The sequence below is a fragment of the Sorex fumeus genome, unplaced genomic scaffold (genome assembly GCF_029834395.1).
Source record: "Sorex fumeus unplaced genomic scaffold, SorFum_2.1 ptg000122l, whole genome shotgun sequence".
NCBI lineage: Eukaryota > Metazoa > Chordata > Mammalia > Eulipotyphla > Soricidae > Sorex > Sorex fumeus.
This window is the reverse complement of record NW_026606179.1, coordinates 50,937,456-50,955,054: the sequence shown is the minus strand read 5'-3', so window position 1 is coordinate 50,955,054 and position 17,599 is coordinate 50,937,456. Positions and strand designations below refer to the sequence as shown.

General features: G+C 52.5%; 1 protein-coding gene across 2 annotated transcripts; it reads right to left on the bottom strand.

Annotated features, from left to right (window-relative positions):
* Positions 1–688: 688 nt before the first annotated feature.
* Positions 689–10,179, bottom strand: VPS4A (vacuolar protein sorting 4 homolog A). Of its 2 annotated transcripts, none has more exons than XM_056137269.1 (11): positions 9,905–10,179; positions 6,195–6,306; positions 5,957–6,104; positions 4,916–4,974; positions 4,687–4,806; positions 4,247–4,403; positions 3,700–3,848; positions 3,417–3,498; positions 3,012–3,231; positions 1,496–1,636; positions 689–1,155 (listed from the first exon to the last, which is right to left on the bottom strand). In XM_056137269.1, exons 1-11 carry the CDS (start codon positions 9,923–9,925, stop codon positions 1,054–1,056), a joined length of 1,311 nt encoding a protein of 436 aa, XP_055993244.1. In that variant the 5' UTR covers positions 9,926–10,179; the 3' UTR covers positions 689–1,053. The 2 variants fall into 2 exon arrangements, with proteins under 2 accessions (XP_055993244.1, XP_055993243.1); XM_056137268.1 differs by having other exon boundaries at positions 4,916–4,977; positions 9,905–10,178.
* Between the last annotated feature and the right edge of the window lie 7,420 nt (positions 10,180–17,599).

Genomic DNA, 17,599 nt, shown 5'->3' with positions numbered 1-17,599 from the left:
GCCAGCCCTGGTCTGATCCCTGGCACCCCCCAGGAGTAATCCCTGGTGGTCGGGTTCTAATTCCCTCCCTCCCTTCCAACCTCCCAATAATAAAATGTTGGCAGACAACTAAACGAAACAGCTGCCGACCAAGTCTGACCCACCAGCTCCAGCCTACAGTCTCAGATGTGGAGGCTGAGAGGAAGCAAGAACAGGTCCTTGAAGCACCCCCAGCCACGCTTCCTGAGGGCTCCCGCACTCGCCTGGGAGCAGGGTGGGAACAGTGGCTGGGGAGACTCCGTTCACGGCCAGCTCAGTGCAGAAGGCAGAGAGAGAGAAGCCGAGCGGCCTGCAGAAGGTCCCAATCAGAGGCGGAGGCCATCGCTCACAGGAAGAGGATTTATTAGCCCATTTCCAGGGCAGGGCCCCAGGAGCGGTGGTCGGATTCCGCGTTCTCACATTCTGAGGGAAGAAAAGGCAGGCGAGACCCGGCCCGGCTGCTCTCACACTCTGCTTCTGCCCTGCCGGCACCAGGTTTGACCTATAGGGAGGCCACAGCTGGGGCCACGGCGGAGGGTGCCAGCGGCCGGCCGGGCTGGGCGGCAGGGCCAGGCCTGCATCAGTCACTCCCGGGGCCGCACTTGGGGGAGGGGATGTGGCGGGGCCGGGCAAGCACCCCGCAGCACTGCGGCTCCCACCCCCTCGCGCCTCTGGGCCATTTCAACTTTATTTATAAACATGACGAAAATCCAAGCAGCATTAATTTAAGGGAACGTAAAAGGTTGAAAAAAGAAAAAGAAAGAAAAAAAACAAAACACAAAGGGGGCAGGGCAGGAGTTGGTGAGCATCCCGGAGAGGAGAGGACGCGTGGAAGGGCCAGTGTCCACGTGGGCCCCATGTGCTCACACGTGGGCCCGGGGCGACCTTCGTCTACTCCCCGCCGGCGGCCAGACGTCAGTGCGGCCACTGCGGGACTATGACAAGCCCTGGAGCCCTGGCTGGCCGCCGACATGGGGACTGACGTGGATTCATTCCAATCTCCCACCTTCACCATCACCCTCGTGGAAAGGATTTCTAACTCTCCTGGCCAAAGTCCTCTGAGAATTTCTTCACTTTCAGGAGATCATCGGCATTCACGGTGGGCCGGGTGGTGGCCAAGGACCGGAGCATGTCCGACTGCCGAGACACAAAGGCACTGCTGAGGCAGGAGCCGTGCACCCCGAACCCCATGCCACCAGGCTTCCGCCCTCCACCCCACCCTCAAAATCAGCTGGTCCACACAGTGGTGTACTGCCTTCTGTAGTGCTCACTGCTGTGCGCCCACCTCAGGTCTGGGGCAGGCACAGGCTGCAGGGCACAGTCCAGACAGACTCTGCTGGTTGACACTGAAGGCCCGTCCCTGAAGGACACTGCCAGCCCCATGGGCCCCCAGTCACCCAGGGCAGGGAAACTTATGTGCATTCCACGACCTGGCCCCAAGGCTCTGAGCTGTTCTCTGTCCCTGCTGGCTACTTACCATGCAGACCACAGGCTCTAAGAGTTTGTCACCAGGGACATCCATCCAGGTCATCTCGATGGCCCCTGGGTCCCCTGGCGAGCAAGGGGTCAGCAGGTCATCGATGGTCATGCCGGGGTTGGTACGGGAGGGGCCACACACCTGAAACCACACAGGTGTGTCGGCCATCGCCCCTGGGTGTGCGGGGACGGGACCTCGACTCTGAGGCCTGAGGAGAAGGTGCTGGCGGGCTGTGAACCCGGGCTGGGGTTCTGGGTCACCACCTGAGGAGGGAGGGGGCGCTGTCGAGACTCGGGCTGAGGTCAGAGTGGCTGCAAGTCTGATGGCAGAGGTTTGTGGTCAGCTGCTCCTGATTTTTCGGGCCACACTCAGCATGCTCGGGGCTTACTCCTGGCTCTGCACTCAGGGATACCTCCTGGTGGGGTCTGGGGGACCATACAGGTTGCCAGGGATCAAACCCAGGTTAGCTGTGCCCTCCCCGCTGTGCTAGATCCCCTGTTCGGCAACTGTTCTCCAGAAGGCGTGGGGCCCAAAGTGCCCTGCCACCACCCCTCAACTCCATATCAAATCTTCCTATGAAAGCAGTGACATAAGCAAGGTGTTTCTGGGGGCTGGAGAGGTGGCCCGAAGGTTACCGTGCAGTCTGTAGGCAGGAGCCTAGTTCAACCCACCCCGCCACACAACGTTCTGAGCACCACTTGGTGCGGCCCCAAACCAGACACCTTTTCCACCTGAAGGTTCTTCCCCTGGGAACAACAATCATCTCCAAGACTCCTTTCCCTCTCTCCCGCAGCTCCTGACTGGAACCCCACCCAGGCATGGCGCTCTAAGAAGCTCTAAGAAGGCCCTGTGTCTGCTCAGGAGCCACTCCCAGCTCTTTACGGGACTCGGGGGCTAGGGGCGCTCCTGGTGGTGAACCCGCACACAAGCAGCTCAGCCGGCAGCTCTGCCTCTCCCCTGCAGTTTGACCCAGAGCGCGGGGATCTGGGCTATAGCCAAGAATGTCTCTGCAGGGCCACAGTTTACTTGGCATGAGGCCGACCAGGGTTCAATCCCCAGCATCCTAAAGGGTCCCCTCAGCACCGCCAGGAGTAATTCCCGAGCACAGAGTCAGGAGTAACCTCTAAGCATTGCCAGGCATGACCCAAAGAACCAACCCCCCCCCGCCCAAAAAAAAAAAACAAAGAAGAATGTCTTTGTTGACAGGGCCCACAGAAGGTGCTGAACAAAGGACAAAGGGGAACTGTGCAGACAGGAGAACCGGGGCTCACTCTGCAACTGCAACTGCCTTTGGCTCCCAGAGAGGCTGCAGAACCTGCATCAGGAGCCAGCCAGAGAGCAGGGCAGCCCACTCACCTTCTTTAAAATTCTCTTTAAGTCTGATTCCGCATTGTTGCTGTTGTTCTATGGGGCCACACTGGCGGCGCTCAGGGATTACCATTCCACTCCTGGCTGTGCTCGGGGGACCATATGCAGTGCTGGGGATGGAACAAGGCTCCCTCGCCGCCCCCCTCACCTTTTTGAAGTGCGTAGCCGACTGCACTTTCCTGACGGGCTGCATGAGCGAGTCCCGCACAATGACGCTGATGTCGGCGCCCGAGTACCCTTCCGTCTTCCGGGCCAGCAGTTGGATGTTGGCTTCGGTGAGGTTGTGGGGGGTGCTCCCCAGGTGGAGCCGGAACATCTGGGCGCGGGCAGCTTCCTCGGGCAACGGGATATAAATCCGCTTTTCAAACCTAGAGAGCCAAGCGCAGGGCGGGCCCTGAGAGTGGATGACAATGGGCGTGGGGTCCCCCAGAAAAGGCTCCCCAGAGGGCTCTGCTCGTGGGCAGACACCGGGGGGGCCGAGAGAAAAGGGGCCAGGTTGCAGCACGGCAGTGGACGCGGCTGGAGAAGGGCCCAGCCCCCTGGGCAGGCTCACCTCCTCCTGATGGCAGAGTCCAGCACCCAGGGGATGTTGGTGGCACCAAGGACCAGAGTCCCATCGTTGTTATTCCCCACACCTGCAGGCACAGGGACACAGTGAGAGCCGGCGGGGCAGGACCTCGGCTCTAGAGTCCTCACGGGGAGTCGTCCCTGCGCCCCTTCGAGCCTGCCCGCCCTGGAAGGCCCCAGGAACCTGAGACAGAGTCCCCTTACTGACAGGACACTTGGGTCCGGCACAGCAAGAGACGAGGTTCCGGCCGGCTGCAGGCAGCATGTACCTTGCATCTGGACCAAGAATTCTGTCTTGATCCTCCGCGCCGCCTCGCTCTCGTTCTCGTTGCGGGAGCCGCAGAGGGAGTCCACCTCGTCGATGAAGATGATGGACGGCTTGTGCTGCCGAGCTAGCTCGAAGAGGTTCTTGACCAGTCTGTGAGGGAGACACGCAGGTGGATTCTGGACTCCACGTGCCAGGGGCCCCGCCACCCCGCTCCCCTGCCGGAAGAGGACAGTGACCAGGGCAGCACTGGAGCAAGAGGAAGAGCAAGCCTGGGTGTCAGCATCCGTGCCAGCTCTGCCACAATGTCACAGTGGGAGTCACTACAGGGTCCACACCTGGTACCCAGACATGGCCAGTCTGGTGCCCCCGGCCATGCTCTCCATGGCAGCGGGGACCTAAGCCTCACGCAGAGCCTGCGCCCTGACCCGGCCAAGTCCCCTCCTGGTAGTCACTGGCCTCGGTCAGTGTCCCACCCAGTGAGCTGACGTGCCAGCCGTATCCCTCCACAGCCTTTATAGAGGTGGCGGCTCCAGCTGGGGCCGACTCACTTCTCGCTCTCCCCCAGCCACTTGGACATCAGGTCCGAGGAGGACACGGAGAAGAATGTGGAGTTGTTGGCCTCTGTCGCCACTGCTTTGGCCAGGTAGGACTTCCCTGTGCCGGGGGGTCCAAAGAGCAGTATCCCACGCCATGGGGTCCGCTTGCCTGCGGGGGTAAAATAATGGGGGCAGTGACAGCAGGGGGCGTCAGTCCCGTCTCCCCACCCCCCGCCCCTGACCCCCACCACCCCGGGAGCCACAGAATGAGCACCTCGCCCAGAAGGTCGGCCACACCCGCCTCAGGGTCACACCCTGTGACACTGACAGCAGACTCCTGGCCCCGTGACCCCACTGACAGGGTCAGCCGAGGAGCATCGGCGCGTGCTGTGGCCAGGCCTCATCCTGCTCAAGGGGAGCCGCCCCCCAGCCTTCCCACGCTGGGCTCTCACCTGTGAACAGGTGTGGGAATTTGATGGGCAGGATGACAGCTTCTTTGAGGGCCTCCTTGGCCCCCTCCAGCCCGGCCACGTCATTCCACCGGATGTTGGGCTTCTCCATCACCACGGCTCCTGCGGGAGGCAGGCGGGGCCTGGACTCGGGATCCGATCACCACACCCGAGCGGACCCCCCGGGACCCTCACACGGCCCCTGCCATGGCTGTGGCCTCGGGTCTCTTACCCATCAGTTGTTCTTGCAACTTCTTTTTCTCCGGATTGTCCCCTTCGCTGTCACTATCGCTGCTGGGAAAGGAGGCAGAGATGAGGATGAGAAGCTGGAGCGGAGGGCAGGGAGGGACTCCTGGTCTCGGGCCCGTGTAGGTGCTCTCGTCTCTGGGTTAACCTTACCGGTGGGTTAGGGCCCTGTGGCCCTCTGCAGGGCAGGGGCACTTTGGCCAGACCCCGGGGCAGCCGGGCCAGCAGCAGACTCAGGCCGACAGTGAGAGGCTGAGATGCAGGAGGCGGGAAGCGCCACCAAAGTCTGTGGGAGCAGCGAAGGGCAAGGCCCTCACTGCCCTCCTGGGGTCCCTGGGATCCCATGGCAGGGGCTGGCCACCCCCGCTTCCTTGGGGCGTCTCTTTCACTCTGGGAATCCTCCCCACCCAGGGGCAAAGCCTCTTTCCCACTCCACGGGTCTCCTGCCCAGCCCTGGGTACCCGTGGACAAAGTCTTTGTGGGGGACTCGGGCATGGGGGGGCAGCACAGCCCCTGGGTGAGAGGTTACAGACGCTGGCTTGAAATTGGAAGGGGGGGGGGGGGCGGAAGGCAGGCTCCATTAAGGACCAGCTTGGCACCCTTGGCAGCCTCGGAATCTCCTAGTTTGTCTCCTCCTCTGGTGAGGGGAAGGTGAGTGTGAGGCCAGCAGCTGGCCCAGTCGGCACTCCCACATCTGCTCCTTCGAGCAACACTCGGGGGGAATGTGCCTCTCCACCTGAGGAGCCCGAGGACCTGGCAGTGGGGCACCAGGGTTGGGGGGCGGGGGCCCAAGGCCACAGCAAGCAAGTGGCGGGGCTGGGTTCTGCCCGAGCATCGGAGGCGTCCTTGGCTTATCCTGCCACACTGGCTCCCCGCCTTGCCCACGGGCGTCTTCGCAGCGCCAATAAGATAAGAAGTGTTCTGGAAAGTGCTGCAGGAAGGCAGCGGGTGGCACTGTCGAGACGCTGAGCGGAAACCCCAAAGGCAGGTGCCCAGGCGCTGGCGACAGGGCGGGAGGCAGACTCACCCCTTGCTCTCGCTCTGGTTCTCCTTGACCGGCTTCTTGCCATGCTTCTCTTTGCTCCGTAAATAATCCTTGAGCTTCTCGGCCCGGTCTAGGTACTGCATGCACTTGGCTCGGATGCTCTCCTTGGCCTTGTCACTGTGCGCCTCATCTGCAGACGGGGAACGGGAGAGGGCCAAGTCAGCCCCTGCCCCTCCTCCTCTCGGGGGCACGAGGCCCGGGCCCCGCGTGTGCGACTCACACTTGATCGCATGAAGGAAATACTCCACGGCATGCTGGTAGAGCCGGAGCGCCTCCTCGTAGTTCTTGGCTTTATCCTCTTCCGTGGCTTTCGTCACCAGATCAATGGCTTTCTGGAGAGGCAGAGCGAAGAGCTCAGAGCTTCTAGAGATGCTCAGAGCCCCGGGGGTCACGCGGCCTGGAGGATGCCGATGAGAGGCACGCCAGGCCCGAGAGGTGCCAGTCACAGAGCGCTATGCTGGCCTACTTCTCCAGCACCATCTGGAAAGGGCCTGAAAGGGAGCTCTGAGACAGCCACGTTACAACGGTGCAAAGCAGCCCCTGGCCCCAGCCTCTGGGCTGAGCCTGGCAACGTGGTGCCCATCGGAACACGGAAATGCCACCTGACTTGGAGGGCCAGTGGGAGTTGACCAGTGGAAAGTCTCCTTCCACCTGAGATTCCCAAGACAGACTTAGGGAGCTCTCGACGTCCTTCTAGTTGCCCAAGCCAGGGTCCCTGAAGCCAATTCCCTGCCACTGAGGCCAGGGCGCTGGTCACCATTATCGTAGCTCCCGAGAGACAAGGGCTGCCCTGGACCTATGCCCCGGAAAGTCCTCGGCACTCTGCAACGGATGGACCCTTCGCGAATGTCCCCTGAGGTCCGTCCGCTAGGCTGAACTGCTGCCCCTCAGGCAGCCCAACACCTGCCTTCAAGCCAGCTTTAGAAACGGGAGCTTGCCAGCTCCCAATGTGTTACCCCAATTTTCCCTCCTTGCACGGAGCCAGCCTGAGACCGGAAAGAGAAAAAGCCTCCCAACCGGTAGCTGGCAGGCCCCGGCCCTCTGCGCAGCCCTTTCTCAGGGGCAGGAAAAGACTCAGCTGGTTTTCCAAAGTGACCCAACTGAGGTAGGGGAGGCCAGACGGCAGGGCGGCGAGGAGGAAGGCCTGAGTGCAAGCCACTTTCTGCCAGTCTCCTGACCCCGCCCCTGCCCACTCCCGCCCCCCCCCCCCCCCCCCCCCCCGACAGCTCTTCAGAAGACCGGCAGGGGGTGCTCCTGTGCCTGCCCCTTCTCCTGTGGCTGCAGAACCAACACTCCTATTCTTGGACTTTCATTCCCTCTGCCTTCTAGTGTAGGTCCCCCTGTTTGAAAGATGGGGCCCGGAACAGCTATACCCCAGGCCAGCTTGGCACCCACATGGCAAAGCAGGGGCACCCCTCCCTCCTTCCAGACACTCAGAGCACCTTAGATCTTTCCGGCAACGTATAAAGTTTTTCACACCCAAGAAGCCTTCGTTTCAGCGGGAGAAGAATCGTTTTCTATTAACAAGAAGGTGAGGTGAGAAAGAAAACTGACAGCCCTAATGCATCTCTAGGAACGCATACGGGAAATGCTGAAGATGAAAAATAACAGAAACAACAAAAATACAAGAGCAAGGGGCCTGTGAGATGGCTCAAGGGTTGAGCACGATTCCTGCAAGCCAGAGACCCCAGTTCAATCCTCGGCACCGCTGATCCCCTGAACAGAACCAGGAGTAGCCTCCAAACACCTGAGTACAGGTCCCAGGAAACAAAGGAAAAAGGAGCATGGAAGATGTGGAACTTTTTCAAAACTTGCATCCAATACTTTAAGCATTGCTGGTCGTACAGTGGCAAGACTGAACTTGGCCTTTGGAGTTCCGGAGAAGGACTGGCTAACACAGAAGTGAACAAGCAAGGAAGGATATGTACCAATAACAGTTTCTTACAAACCTGGAAAAGTGAATTTTATGCTATTCTCTGTGCTAAGACAAGAACTTTCTTGGACTGGAGCCATAGCACAGCAGGTAGGGTGTTTGCCTTGCATGCGGCTGACCCAGATTCGATTCCCAGCATCCCATGTGGTCCCCCGAGCACCACCAGGAGTAATTCCTGAGTGCATGAGCCAGGAGTAACCCCTATGCAACGCCGGGTGTGACCCAAAAAGAAAAAAAATAAGAAAAGAACCTTCTTTCAGACATTTAAACATGCCAAAACCTACCCATTAAGTGAAAGGAGCCAGCTGCAAAGAAGCCTATCACCGGGATTCTGTTTCTCTTAAAGGCCCAGACCAGACAAACTCATGGGCACAGAAAGATTTTAAATTGGAGAGCTAGTATAGGAGGTAGGGCACTTGCCTGGCACACGGCAGGCCCAGGGTTGGATCCCCAGCATCCAACTTTGCACTCTGTGCACCATCAGAAGTAATTCCTAAGTGCAGAGTCAGGAGTAACCCCTGAGTATCACCGTGTGTGTCCCAAACAACAACAACAACGAAAGGAACCAACTTGTTGCCCATAGTTGAGTGGGATGGCAAGATGAGCAGGTGAGAGTTACAGGATGTGGGGTTTTTGCTTGGGGCGATGAGTGAAGACGGACTGGCAGAAAACTGCACAAATCTGAATAAAAACTGAATAAGGGGCTGGAGTGATAGCACAGTGGGGAGGACGTTTGCCTTGCATGTGGCCGACCCGGGTTCTATTCCCAGCATCCCATATGGTCCCCTGAGCACCGCCAGGAGTAATTCCTGAGTGTATGAGCCAGGAGTAACCCCTGTGCATTGCCGGGTGTGACCCAAAAAGCAAAAAAAAAAAAAAAAAAAAACCTGAATAAAAACAAAACTGAAGGCACTGAATTATATTTTAAATGGGAGGGCTGTATGGTGAGTGCTGGGGGACATGCAGAGTTGGGGATCAAACCTGGGCTTGCCACATTCAAAGCATGTGTACTAGTCCTTTGAGCTAGCTACCTAATACAAATATATAGCACACATATAATGTTTTTTTATTCCCTAAAAAGCATCAATTGTTTGGTCTGTTTTTTGAACCAAACCTGGCTGTGCTCAGGGATCACTCCTGCGTGCCTGGGAGGCCATAAGGGATGACAGGAATCGACCCGGGTCAGCTGATTCAGGGCAAGGTGCTTGGCCGCCTGCACTTTTTCTCGGGCCCCTCCTAAAGCATCTTTAACTAGTAGATCACACAGAAACCTGTACCAGCAGCTGGGATCTGCACGTCACATTTGCACATCTGGCTGATGTCAACAAGCCATAAGCTCTGCTGGTTCCACTGCATAGCTTTGGATTCCAGCTAATTCCTACCCCAGGACTCCCAATTTCTTCCAACCCCGTCTCTGATTTTTTTTTCCCACCTGGGGTAGGAATCTAAATGCACCTCACCTTTAGACCGCTTGAGACAAAACGCGCCTTCCTCCACGAAACCCCCCAGGTACTTTACCTTTCAACATTGAAAAGGTACTGACTTGGGCACGGACAACAGTGTCGAGCCACTGTCACACACACACAAAAAAGCTACAGAGAGCTGTTACCCCATTCCACGGCCAGGATCCCCGAGATTTCAAGACCAGGGGACCTGGCCCAAGGTCACATGCTCGCGAGCGGCGGAACCGAGACCCAAAACCCAGGTGTGCGGCCCGCGCGAGTCTGCGTCCCGGCAGGCAGCCCGGGCAGCACCTGCGGGAGGCTCGGTCCGGCATCCAGGCGGTGCCAGCCCTCGGCGGAGAGGGGCCCCGGGCCCCCCGGAGTCCCCGGAGCCCCCGAGCGCGGCCGCCGGCTGCAGCCCCCGGAGCCCGCGGACGCCGGGGCGGGCGGAGGCTGCCCGGGCGGAGGTCGCCGCCCGCCCGCCCGCCCGCCCGCAGGCCCCGCCGCGCTCCCTCGCGTCCGCCGGCCGGGCCGCGCCGCGCCGCGCCGAGCTACCTGGAGGGTTGACGTTGTCATTTCATCTCCTGGGTCCGTCCCCCAGCCCGCGGCGCTGCTGGCGGCCTCGCTCTCCGGCCCCGGGGAGCCGCGGTGCAGCGTCCGGCCGCGGGAACCCGGCGGGTCGCAGGCGGAGCCGAGGCGGAGGGCGAGCGAGGAGCGCGGCCCAGAGCGGTCGGGCGCCGCGAGCCGGGCGGCTGCCCCAGGCGGCGGCGGCGGGAACTGCAGGCGCGGCCACCGGCGGCCACCGGCCGGCCCGGATAGCTTGGCGGCGGGAGAAGGGCCGCGGCCGGGACCGGGGCCGGCGCCCGGGTCGTGTGCGAGCGGAAGAGGAAGACGGGGCCGGGAGGGGGCGGGGCCGCGGGTCGCGAGGCGGGGCGGGAGCCCGGGAGGGGGCGGGGCGGGGCCGAGCCGAGTGTGCGCCGGGGCAGGGGGCGTGCCGGGGTCGGCGGGACGCAGGGGCGGGGCCGGGCGGAAGTCCAGCGGGGCTGGGGCGGGACCGGAGTCGGGGCTGGGACCGCCACCTCCAGCCTCGGACTCCTGCTTAGAATAAAAGAGCGCCTAAGGACCCATTTACACAGTAAATCTGACTTCCCAGAAACAGCTTCCTGATGTGTTTTATTGGGGGCGTGGGCTGAGGAGTGGCTGCCTCCATCAGGCGATATTCAGGGGTCATTCCTGGCAGTGCTGCAGATTTGAACCCTTGTCGTGGTCACAGCTACATGCTTAGGCAAGTGCCTTAACCTTCACATGCTTAGGCAAGTGCCTTAAGCTTTGTACATTTTCTCTGAGCCCAGTTTCCGGATATTTAATAGGATATAGTAATAATGAATATCTACCTTTTCTGGCTGCGGGGGGAATGAATACAATCAATAGCTAATAAAGGGATCAGAGAGAGAGAGTGCGGGGATTGAGGCACTTGCCTTGCACACTGTTGACCCCAGTTTGATCCCTGACACCCGGTATGGTTCCCCAAGCCTCCAGGATGATCCCTAAGCACAGTCAGGAGTAAGTCTGAGTACAGAACAAGGAGCAAACCCCCACACAAATAATAAAATAAACAGTGTACCCACCCTGAGAACCCAACCCTAGATAATTATTAAGGAGACTGACTTTCTCCTTAGATGAGAGCTGGGTGTGACCTCCAAACAAAAAAATTAGGGGACATATTGAAGAACTCAGTAACCAATTTGAAGGAACTCCCATTGAACAAATCTAGAACAATTTTGTTCAAAATATATAAGCATGACTTAAACCTCACCAAAGAAACTGGGTTTCATGATTCTCTAGTATCAATCAACTAATCAATACATTGTGGCAGAGAGATGTGACAGTTCTTGCCTATGGTAGAAGGCCAACTTAATAAAGGCGGAACGGATAATAGTCACCCTTTGGCAGCCACCACAGTGGAATAGCTAACACAAGCAGGAGTGGTCCATGAATATTAAGGCTGGTTGGGAGAGGTTTGGTGAACTGGATATTGGCAAAATATTAGAATTTCTCCCTATAAAAATGTTAATGAAATATAACAGAAGGGATCGGGAATGTGACTCAACAGTACAGAACATATACAAAATATAATACCACTCAACGGGAAAAGATAAAATCTTGTGATCTGTGGCAACTTGGATGAAATTTGAGGCATTATGCTAAGTGACTTAGAAAGGAAAAAGACAAATACCAAATCATCACACTGATGTGTGTAAAAAAACAAAGCAAGAGATTGGATGAGTCCAGTGGAAACAAACTCTGAGATACAGCTTGAGGATGTGAAGGGGGTGGTGGTGTAGAGAGGTGGGGAGGAACTCTGAGATAGTGATGGCGGCATTATGGCACTCTGGTTATGAGCATGCTGTAGCAGTACTAAGTATAAAATAGTAATACTGGTACTATGACAATAAAAATAATAAGAAAAAAAACACACCTCACATACACGAGACCTGGATTTGACCCTCAGCACCACAAAATACATCGAGGAAAATAGTGGAGACACTGACTTGACCAGATGTTTTAAGTTGAACCCACCACATGATGGACTGGGTTGACATCATGGATCTCCTGATATGACAGTCTAGAAAGGCCATGGTATCTCTCCTGTTACTCCTGCCAAGAACACATGCCCAAGTTTGGTCCAGGTGATACTGGGTAGATTTAGAACAGTCATCCTCAGATAAAGACTGCTGCCCTTTTTATGGGAGGGGGTAATCAGGTCACACTTGGTGATGCTGAGCGCAAGTCTGGCCTTCGGGAGTCACTCCCTGCAGAGCTCATGAAATCATGCAGTTCTGGGGTCAGCCACTTGGAAGGCAGGAGCTCCTGGACTCCTGACAGCTCCACATCTGTCCTCTTGAGTAATTTGATCAATTTATTCCAGACTGAAGAAACTAGAAAGACATCAAAAGCACACACAATATGTAGTGCTTGAGAGATGCTATGGCAGAAAGGAAAGCATTGTTGGAATGATAGGTACCACAGGAACAGGGTCTCTGGATGGAGGGCAGTGTGGTACCAATGCTGATTTCTTGGTGGTAACACAGTACAGTTGAATACCAGGAGAGTGTCTTTGTGTTTGCAGGAGGAACACACTGGAAAAATAAAGGCTGATAGAGATTCATGTTAGAAAATGACAAGAGGGAAATGGAACAAATGTGGGAAAATGTTTATTGGGTAAAGGAGGTGTAGGAGCTTGCTTTGGTGTGAGGGCCACATATCAAGAGGTATCCAGAGTTCACTCCTGGTTCTGCGAAAGCTAAGGGATCACTCCTGGTGGTGCCCAGGGGACCATATGAAGTATAGGGGATCAAACCTGGGTCAGCCACATGCAAGGCAAGCACCTTATCCCCTGTACTATCTCTCCAGCTCCTATAGTGGTTTTTTTTTTAACTGTTCTGATTTTCTTGGGGAGGGAGTCACACCAATAGTGCTTGGGACTTACATCTGGCTCTGCACTCAGGGATCACTCCTGGCAGGTTGGAGGACCAAGTAGGGTATTGGGGGTAGAAGCTGGGTCAGCAGCATGAAAGGCAGTTGCCCTGTTTACTGTTCTACCTCTCCAGCCCCTAGCTGTTTCCCTGAGACTTTACTATAAGTGTAAAACAATTTTAACATTAAAAAAATTTTAAATAGGGAGAAGAGAGGGAGTAGGGTGCTGATCCTGCACTACAGCCAAACCAAGCTTCACTCCTGACACTCATATGGTCTCCTCAGCCCTGCCAAAAGTGATTTGTGAATGCAGATCCAAGAGTAAGCCCTAAGAATTTCCTGATGTGGCCCCAAAGGAAACAAAAATTTTTAAATATAGGAGCAGGAGTAATAGTACAGCCAAAGAGTACTTGCCTTGCATGCAGACAACCCAGGTTTGATTCCTGCACCCTAAGCCCCGCCAGGAGTGATTCCTGAGTCTGGAACCACGTGACCAACTTGGTATGGCTCCAAAACAAAAACAAATTAAAAATACGGTCTAAAAGCAATTTTTTATTTACAGTATAAAGGTTACAAAGGTATATATTTATACATATATAATACCCTTAAGCTACAAATGTCCATTGTAATATACAATGCAATATGTTGATGTGCAACTCAAGGGGAAGCATCGTCTATGCATTTATATTTATAGCGTACACATGAAGCTTGTCATCATTAAGAAAGCAGATACTGCCCTGTCTTATGCTGTGGGTTTTGATTTGGTGGTCGGGTGGTATAAGATTTGAGACAAATTTAAAACAATACTTAAGTCTTACTTGATACAGTGTTCTAAAAGGGAAAAAAACTCAATAACATTTATACTTTTAATTTATTTTAAAAGTACTAGTCCTTTTCTTTCATGCTTAACAAAAATAAAAGTTTTGTGGGATGTAACACATACAAGTGGGTATAACTGGAGCTTGCACAGATTAGCCAAAATAGACTTTAATAGGTAGTGGTTTGACACATTTTCTAAAACTGATACAAAATGAAATAGATTCTTTGGGTACCAAGGTCCTAGCATGAGGATCCCTCCAACAGATTGTAAACATAACACTGGAGACCTATGCGGGAGGGGAAAAAGAAAATCAAACTGGTTCTGTTTTTGGGTTACACCTGACTGTGCTCTGGGATTACTCTTGGCTCTGTGCTCAGGGATCACACCATATAGGGTACCAGGGATCGAACCAAGGTCATGTGTGTGCAAGGCAGGCATCTTAACTACTGCACTATCTTGCTGGCCTTTTAAACTGGTTCTTAATAGGGTGTATTTCTAATGCGTGAGGAATAATATTAAGATTGATGATTGTGCCAAACCCAGTTTATTAGTCTACAAAACAAAAAATAAAAAGCAGAACTGACACGAGCTTGAACAGGACTAAGACAGACAGACGTAGCGTCCTTCTTCCAGTCTACAAAGCACACACATACTGTGATGATACTTCAATAGTATATCAAATAATAACTAACCAATAGCGGGTTTAAAGCAAAGACCAAGGAACTGAAGGCATGGCATAATATATGCACATGATTTAAAGACATTCGAAATAAGGGGGCTAGAGATCAGGTGACGGCGTTCCATTGCCGTCCCACTACTGGTAGCTCAGGTATTTTCTAGATACATTGAAGGATCTTATCTGAAAATTTGGCCCTGGCGATAAATGGACAGCAATTTGGAAAGACAGGGACTAGTCCTCTATGAAAAAATGTGACATTTCAGTTCATCTCTTATTTTCTCTAGGTGTCTTTTAAAAGAATTTTAAAACTGAGTTTGAGTGCAAGAGCATTCTGAAATAAGAATTTTGCGAAGTTTACGATATCTTCATAAGAACAGGGAGGGTGGAAAAAATATCTTCATTTTGATCAACATTATGTGGAAAGTTTCTCTAGAAAGTGTTAAGGATTTTCAGCAAATGAGATGTCAAAGGGTGATAAGTGTGGAAATGAGTCAGCACAATTTTAAAATATAGGGTAGAATCCAGGGATGCCTTGCATGTGTATCACCCATGATTTGATCCCCATCACAAGAGAGAGGCGGGGTGTGTGTGTGTGTGTGTGTGTGTGTGTGTGTGTGTGTCTGAGAGAGAGAGAGAGCGCCAGTCTACCCCCCCCACCCCCACCCCCACCATCAAAACCATAAAAAGAGGGAATGAAATATACATTTTATTTTGCTGTTTATTGTTAAAAGAAACATTTCTTCTAAAAAAATTTCCTGTTGATCTACTTGGGCAACAGAATTTAACTTTTCTTGTTGTGATATATCTTACTAAGAATAGTCTATGCTACTCTCCTTCCCCAAATTAAAGTCTAATGCATTGGGAAAAGTTCAAGTATTTTCTATACAAAAATAATGACCTACTTCAAGGTGCTTGGAGTTTTTTCACGTTGGCATGGATCAAAGACTGAGCATCCTCTCAAACATTTTTCACTTTGTCAAATGAGCAGAACTGCAAATGTACTTTGGTTAATATATATATATATATATGCATATAAATAACTGCTTTATATATACATATGTGTATATATAAAGCAGTAAATCACATAATCACCCATACACAGAGAGGAGAGTATGATTGAGATATAGTGGATTATGTGGAACTCGAGGATAGGAACTTTCTTTTGAATTCATGCCAGTGAAGAACTGCACATTAACAAATGCTTATTAGATGAAAGAATCTACAAACCAATTCATCTTGCAGTTTGAAAATTTCTCTAGACACTCAAAGAAACTTTGTAACTCTTCATGAGACAATCATTCTGGAAGAGGTGATAAAACTGTCAGGTTCCAAGGACAGTTAAGTGCAGGGATTAGGAAGGACTTGGAGTACTACAACACTGAGTTAGGGAACGACAGTACAGCAGGGACAGCGCTTTCCTTGCATGTGCCCGACATAGGTTTACTCCCCAGCACTGCATTTGGTCCGATCCTACCAGGAGTGATCCCTGAGCACAGAGTCAAGAGTAAGTCCTGAGCGCTGCTGGGGGTAGCCGCCCTCCCCCCCCCCAAAAGAAAAACCGGAGTCAGGTAGTTAGAGGACTCAGAAGTTAGAAATCTAACAGGGTCTCACAATGTGAAGAATTTATAATTTCCTTCACTTTTCAACCCATCTATTCTGGAGGAATTCAAGAATTATAGTTCCCAGGTAATTATTTGTTGAATATCTACCTTAAGAGTCAAAAGTTATTGAAATTTCAAAAGGTAATTAGATAACAATTATTTGCAAAGAGCATATTTATGTAATCATCAGTGTAGATTTTTTTTTTTTTTTGTGAGGGAGGCTTAGACCATACCCGGCTCTGTGCTCTGGGGAAACAAACTGTGGTGCGGACTTGAGGCACTGTTGGCCACATGTAGGCAAGCAGCTCAGCACCCCTGCACTATGTCCCCGGTGCTTGATCTGTTTGTAAAACTTGAACATGCTTTGGCTCAGTTCCCTCAAGTGGGGAGGAAGAGTAGGAGGTAAGAGACTCAGTTCATCAGTTTTAAAACAAAAGAAGAATCTTGTTAAGACATTTTTGAGGGGCTGGAGCACATCCTTTTTTAAGGAGTCCCGGGTTCAGTTCCAGGGACCAAGGCAGCCCCCAGCACTGCCAGATGTGGTCCAAAAAGGGGAAAAAAATTTTTTTTGAGTTAGTACACAACCATTTTTCCTGCTAGCAGTTTAGTCAGTGCCAGAGACAATAAATCAGGTGCGTTCTATGTACCTATTTATTGTACCTTACTTACTTAACTTTAATTCTATCCTTTAGAGGGACGAACTTGTATCACTGATCTACCAGACATTTGTTAGAGAAAGGGTTTCAATTAAGCAGTCTATTACTAGCACAAAGTTCTTAGTATTACTATACCCTAGAAACAGCTATATTGCTTTAAAAAAACAAAACAAAACCAACAACCCATAATTCTGGTATAGAGCATAACTTTAAAACTACCATTACACATCTATGAAGTGTGTACACACTCAGAGAAAGTTACAGCTTTTAAAAAAGCAAACAGACTTGATGTCCATTTTCAAAGACAGTGTATAGAAAGTTAAAATAATTAAAGATTTCCAAGCAATTAAAACAGGGACAAAGAGAATAGGAGACAGCAATGCCTTTTGCTTTCTTTCATCCCAAGAAGGAAAGAGGCATGACTCTCTATTCCAACTGGACTGAGATTTCCCTACTCAAGGTAGACTATATTACCAGCTGGCACAAAATATTCCTGATAGAGAAATATAAAAAGAATGAATAGGAACTCATCAAATTCAATGGTTAATGCATAGGGGTTACTCCTGGTTCATGCACTCAGGAATTACTCCTGGCCATGCTCGGGGAACCATATGGGATGCTGGGAATTGAACCCGGGTCGGCCACGTGCAAGGCAAACGTCCTACCCGCTGTGCTATCACTCCAGCCCCACGTCGTCAAATTCAATGTAAAGTTCAAGAGAACACCAAATTTAGATATCTCCTTTCTTTACATGCATATTTGAATTTAACCAAAGCAATATGGTTTTACTTCTTCATTAGGAATGAAAAAAAGAAAAGACCTTTGGCTTTCTAACTTGTCATTGCATTTCATGGCGTCAATAATGAGTGGCAGGAAGAGAAAAATGTATGCTGGATATTTGGATAGTTTAAATACTATATACAATCAATAGCTTATAACCGGTGAAAGTATTAAGAACATAATTCAGCACAAGTGTCCAAGACTGAATACAAAAAAGGAGAGAAAAGTGCTTAAGTC